The 6,302-nt window shown below is 47.6% G+C and overlaps 1 protein-coding gene across 1 annotated transcript; it reads left to right on the top strand.

Moving 5' to 3' along the window:
* The first annotated feature begins 2,397 nt into the window (after positions 1 to 2,397).
* LOC149358221 (uncharacterized) lies at positions 2,398 to 6,302 on the top strand. Its single transcript, XM_089568799.1, has 3 exons — positions 2,398 to 2,470; positions 3,604 to 3,895; positions 6,248 to 6,302. Exons 1-3 carry the CDS (start codon positions 2,398 to 2,400, stop codon positions 6,300 to 6,302), a joined length of 420 nt encoding a protein of 139 aa, XP_089424925.1.

Raw genomic sequence — 6,302 nt, 5'->3', positions numbered from 1 at the left:
ATTGAGTTATATCTCATTAAATTTAAGGTAAATGCGGTTTCCGCAACTCATTTGGCATCTAAGCACGTCAAGCGGAGGCCGCCGCTAAGTTTTAGTTAGGCTGGCTTCACCGCATATGATAGCTATGTGCCGTGGAAAATGAGAACAGGAGACCGAAGGCGACCCTCAAATCGGCCCCACGATCTTACAGCGCTGGCGCTGCCATCAGATGCCCAGGGCTGCGCAACCGAAAAGAGCCGTTAGGAGAAGCCCCACTTGCAGGGAAGCGGAGCGCACTTAGATCACAAACCAACCCACACTACCATACTCTCTCTGGGAATGTCAACACCTACCCTTCGTACACCCAACAATCACCACAGTCAAACAGTGGGAGGCACTGCTGCGCAGCTCGGAAGCCGCCGCAGTGCAAGGGCCTGCGGATGTCTGATCTCCATCGCTCTCCCTTCCACAACAGCACATGTAATTGTCCCAATATTGGAAACGTATTGGCAAAGGCCGATGCTACAAAGGGCAAGAGTGGCACCAGTCATTTCCAATACTGGGCCGATTACCTATGCTGCTTGGGTCCTACCTTCGATATATCGATGACCGGCGAAATTGCAGTTCGATATACACCGCGATTTCATTCCAATACTTTTACAAAGGATTTTCGAAGAGATGATCTGCGTGTCCCATATAGCCAATAATTCGAAATAGCCCGGTTGGACATATTCAGGCTCAATTGTATGTCGCTGTACTTATATGATTCTATATAACTGTACATGTGCAACCTTGGTCAAAAGTCTTCAGGCCACAAGGTTTGGCTTGAGCAGCATAGTTGGGGAATTACCGCGCACCAGAAGTTTAAAAAACTCGAGATGGGTAGGGAGGTTCCGTAGACTCCTGACGTTTAGATTACAGGGGAGCCGTAGGTGCCCGACTATATCGCTCAGAGACAAACCCTATGACCTGAGGATTTTTGAAGGGGCTGAACTGCGAGAGATGTCCTGTATATAATTGCGATGCGAACCGTCGCCTATTGGTGCGTTGTATAGCGTGAGCGCAGATCGTTCCAGGTGCTAGCATAGGTAGGAGCATTCCTCAAATTACCTGTTGCCAACTCTTTATTCAGCAGCGCCGCGCGATTTTAGTGAAACCCAGGATGCATAGCTTGGCATTACAGTTATCAGTTTTATCCGTGTTATCGTTAACATTTCAGGTTATTGTTTCATTGTGTGGCAAACTATAAATGTCAAAGCTGTAACTCTAGCGTAACTAAAACAGGCTGTTGTCCTGCTTTGACCATAAGCTTGTTTGTGCTCTGTTTTCACACACAACTACCATTTGTTGCCACGTGGTTTTTTGTCCAATAACACGCCTGACAAGGGTACCTTAATGGTTCGTAAAGGTTTCACAAAATTCAATGTCAAATGCTCAGTAAGGCCACGTCTAAATCCGGAAGTGCAGCCGTTCTTGTTTAGTTTGTTGAGAGAAGCGCAGACACTGGACGCACTGGGCACAAGTTAGGTATTGGGAAATTTGGAAGTCTCTTCAGAAAATTACGGTCCTGCATTCCGCGGGACAGACATTACCGTTTTTTCAAGTTTCTGTGTATAGTCGGTGGCGTGGATTCGTCTTGGGTACTGGACACTGGTATCATTTCATTTCATTTCATTTTATTACCTTAAAGACCCCTCGCGGGGTATTACATAAGGGGTGGGATGAGCAGAAAAGGTACAAGACAATGCAATTTGTGATCATGTACAAAAACTGTTGTTTAGATTGCTAGCAAATGATAAAGGACAGGTGATGTCGACGATATGCTGGGGAAGGCCGTTCCAATCTTTAGCTGATTTTCTTTCCGCATCGACGCATGATACTGCTTAGACTAAACACACTGATAACTGTTAAGATAGAGCTGGAGAGTTACAAAGCTCGCATTCGTACCTATCTCAACTATACCGACACACTACAGTCGGCACATATGCTACCAACCGCAGAGCATCCAGAATACCGAGTGATGCTTCGGAAAGCGAAGCGTTATTTATGGAAGGACTGCGCATGACAAGCTTGCATTTCCAAGGCTTGAATAACAGCTCCACCTACACGGGACTCCATGCATCTACACTCACATCCGCGTTCGGTGTCACTGTGCAAGCAAACCAACTGTTCACAAGGAGACCACGTACACGTGTCAAGAGCTACGCAAGCTCCTCAGCCGCATCGCAACGGTGTTTTCCAGCTGACTGGCATTCGCACCATTTCGCACAAGGGGCAGGCATTCAGCGCTGCGCATCGCGGCTACGCCATTATTCACAACCTCGGCCTGCGAGCATAGCATTCCTGTCATCGTTTCTCACCAATCGAGCCCCTTTGTGCGGAACCTACACGCAGGCTTTCCTGGGCGGAGCCGCAAACATGAACCGTACGGCTGGGTGCTCCGAGAGCCTCGTGGCGTTCGTGAGGAGTCAGCAGAGCAGCTTTTCGAACGGTGAGCGACGCCGCGAAACTACGGCGGCTACGTAATGCGCTCCATTGTTTAACATTGGACGGAAAGATGGCGCGCACCGGAAGCTCCCGGAAAAATAGTGTGTGCTCGTAAATAATGCGTGGTGCGTGGCGACCTCGCGCGGTTTTATCACAAAGTGCTACCATGCAAGCGCGCTCTCCGTAATTACGGGTTCCGCAAATGCGAAAGCGTGTTTCGTGAGCCGGCCGTATATATACCCGAGGATTTGTGTTGTATGTAGTCCGCCCAGCGCGGTTCCTTCAGTGATGGTGGAGATAAGCGTCTACGAGCTTAAGTACGTGGGAGTGTGCTTGTCACGCACATTGAGCTGCTCCGAAGCGGGGCGAGTTTTATGAAAAGTGACGCTATAGGGATAAATTTCCCACTGGTAGTAACGACCAGGCAAATTCTCTTTGGCAGATATTGTTTATTATACCCCTACAGAGTATAGCGAGTCTACTATATATATAACGGTCGGAGAACCCGAACAGTCACTGTGCTTGTTCCTTCGCTCACACGGTTGCAGATACTTTGATGGTGTACTGTGGCTACCTTAAGTTCAGATAGAAAGGAATTAATCAAATGCGCATTGCCCAATCATGCACACCATGTATGCAAAACCTGTTGTTCTGACTAGCATATGCTACGCCAGCATGAATAGAGGCTGATTATCAGCCTCAGTCGACAGGATAAAGACTCGATCTCAAATAATCCAATGAGTTTTCTCCCAATTTACCAAGCGAATTACGAGTTTCCGCACAACAATATGGATGAAAATACTTTTTCTCCTTTCTCCGACTAATGGTATTCACGGCACAATTTTTTGGTTTTGGAGAAAAACAAAAAGCTTGTCATTCAGCCCCGTTAGACCAATGCGTTTTAGCGAGTACGTAGTTGGCCACTGGTGTCAACTTAATTAATTGGTCTATAAGGCTACAGACACACATTCAAAGTATTTTTCATTTTGGTGTTGAAATGTAATTAAAACAACCACACTGCCGCTATAAGCTAACAGGCCATTTATACTCATTGGTGTCGATTCAACCAACCAACCAAACAGGCAGCTCTTAGCTCAGCGGATGAAAGCATGCCAGTAATTAGTCACGCATGCGCAGGCACGGGCGGGACGGACTCGGCAGCTGCGGAGAAAAGTGCGCGACTGCGCGAGCGCCACGGCGTGGCGAGCTCGTCCCTCAGCCGTCGGCTGGGTGGCGTGGTGCGCGGCGTCCTGACCGCGAGCAAGCCGCCGCGACTGCCTCCGCTGGGACCCAACAATCTGCCTCCGGGGGCTGCGCAGCACACCGTGTCCCGCACGCCGTCGCCCGTGCGCGGCTCGGCCAGCTCGGCCTCGTGGGAATCCATTGAGCTTAACACCGGCATAATACGTCCCCTGGACGCCCTCAGCAAGTACTGGGCGAGGTTGAGTACCACTCGCATTACTAAACGAGGAAACTCGCTTAATTCGAACTTCCGGTTTATTCGAAATCAATGCGTTCGAGCATGATCGGGCTCTCCTTAACTCAAACTCCGCATCGTTCTAACAAATGTGCGATCCTCCCCACTGCAGGGTAGCCAACCGGAACACCCTTCTGGTTAGCATCCCTGCCTTCCCTCTCTCTCTTCGATCCTCTTCAAGTTCTAATAATCGAGATTTCAGTTATGAAGGCGTTATTAGAGATGTTATGTCCTGAGATTTTGGTCGAGAGTTTTCAATTTTTCTGTACTTTAAATGCTTGTTTTTATGTATATGAGTAGAATTAGCTGGTCTTTTAAACCGGGTGCTAGCCAGGTACACAGCTCCGAAAGCGGGGAGACGCCTAAATAAAACGAAAACTACGACTAACGGGGCCTTAGCTGGCACTTGTCAAGGATGTCTTGAGTTTTGCCCTAAGCTGTTATGTTCAGCTCTTTCTCTCCTTTGTTCTGTCGAACTTTCGTCATCCTTGGTTGCACCAGCATGCCTCTGGTAACGCATGGTAACAGGCCACCGTTTGCACTATTTCCTGGGTGCCTTTATACAGTGTAGAAAAAAGCATTTTCATGGAGTGGTATCACTGAGTCAGCAATGGGAGCACTGCGCAGGCCCGGCAAGAACGGTTTTCGTTAACGCCGCCATTTTTCGGCACTGCAGATGTTATAAACGCAGCCACGGTTCTCCACAGCACGCGCAACGTCCGTGATGCACAGCAAGCTGCTCTGTTTGGCGCGTTTTTTTTTTTTTTTGCACTATCCATTCTTATGCTTCTGAACATGTACTCCTGTCGCGGTTCAGCCGATGAAGTCACGTTAGTGTCACTAACGCAACAAAAACCATGATGGACGGCAATGGACGCTTACTAAGCACTGATCATGGCGATTACGTGGCTTCTCCTTTTTGGACGTAACTGCAAGAGCACTGTAACGCGATAGAAGCCCACGAAACGGCCGCTAAAGAGTAATCATGGCCCCTTAAAATGCAACACATCGTATTGAAGGCGCTAACTGTATTGTATTGAAGACCGCACGCATGGCTTCAAAATTCACCTTTTCGGCAAACACGCTCGAATGAAGCACAATTATTGAAGAAGAGCAGGTATTTAGTACCCAGATGAATGTGCGGAATTTTTCCTCTATCAAAACCTGCCTGTATACACACCCAGGCATTTTTGGATGAATTAGATTTTTTTTTTAGAAACCAAACTTGGACATTTGACTAACCTTTGGTAAAATACATTTCCAATAGTGTGATAGTTCGCACGAAGCCACAGGCACTATGCTTTTCATCTCTTTATTGAGTGACAGACCTCGGGAAGCTAAGGCGATTTCTTTGGAATGCGGCCGCAGCCATTACTGTGCGCGAGATGTCACGTTTTCGCACTCGTGCAGCGTTTTTGCGTTCCAGAGAAAGGGAACAAACGGTAATTGTTATTTTTTTTACACGCTGCAATTTCGTAAGGAAAAAGCAGCAGCTGACGGTGAAGAAAGTAGTAAGGCTTTTTGGGATCTGTCATTGAGCGAGATAGTATTTCTGGATTCTTTTAGATTATGCAGCAGTTGCTCCACTCATCCTAAGATGTATGTCCACTCTGACTCAGCGCTATATGGCTGTCATTAATATTTCCACAGCTGTATCTTACCGATACTCACCTATGGAGCAGAAACGTGGAGGCTAACGAAGAGGCTTCATTCAACTTAAGTTAAGGACAATGCAGCGAGCTATGGAAAGAAAAATGATAGGTGTAGCGTTAAGAGATCGGAAGCGGGCGGAGTGGGCGAGGGAACAAACGCGGGTTAATGACATCCTAGTCGAAATCAAGAGGAAGAAGTGGGCTTGGGCAAGACATGTAATGCGAAGGCAGGATAACCGCTGGTCCTTAAGGGTAACGGAGTGGATTCCAAGAGAAGACAAGCGTAGCAGGGGGCGGCAGAAAGTCAAGTGGGTGGATGAGATTAAGAAGCTTTGCGGGGATACGGTGGCTGCAACTAGCAAAGGACAGGATTAATTGGAGAAATATGGGAGAGGCCTTTTTCCTGCAGTGGGCGTATGATTACAGAAATGTAAGCTTAAAACACTGAAATGCATAAATAACCTGGTATTACTTAATTCGGTTGAATGCGTCATTCTGTGGTTTATTGACGGTGCGGTCACTTTGAGAGGCACGGGTGTAGTGAAGTAATCGTACAGCGTTACCTATTCGTCCAGCATAATCAAAAGAACTACACTACTTATGGTAATCATGTGCATCAGATTAACTGATCTGTGCTGGTTCCTGCTTTCAGGCAACAACAGAGAAAAATTCTACGCCGCTTGTTCTGCTGCTGCCCTACAACGTGA

The sequence above is a fragment of the Amblyomma mixtum genome, chromosome 2 (genome assembly GCF_055824585.1).
Source record: "Amblyomma mixtum isolate Tamu chromosome 2, ASM5582458v1, whole genome shotgun sequence".
Classification (NCBI taxonomy): Eukaryota; Metazoa; Arthropoda; class Arachnida; order Ixodida; family Ixodidae; genus Amblyomma; species Amblyomma mixtum.
Note: the sequence above shows the minus strand (reverse complement) of the source record. Positions and strands in the feature narration are given on the sequence as shown.

Excerpts from the sequence above, each read along its gene's own strand:
- LOC149358221 (XM_089568799.1), top strand. The coding sequence starts at position 2,398 with ATGAACCGTACGGCTGGGTGCTCCGAGAGCCTCGTGGCGTTCGTGAGG. Across the intron at positions 2,471-3,603 it reads GCAGAGCAGCTTTTCGAACG|GCACGGGCGGGACGGACTCG; the intron begins GTGAGCGACGCC and ends ACGCATGCGCAG. Across the intron at positions 3,896-6,247 it reads CCCCTGGACGCCCTCAGCAA|GCAACAACAGAGAAAAATTC; the intron begins GTACTGGGCGAG and ends TCCTGCTTTCAG.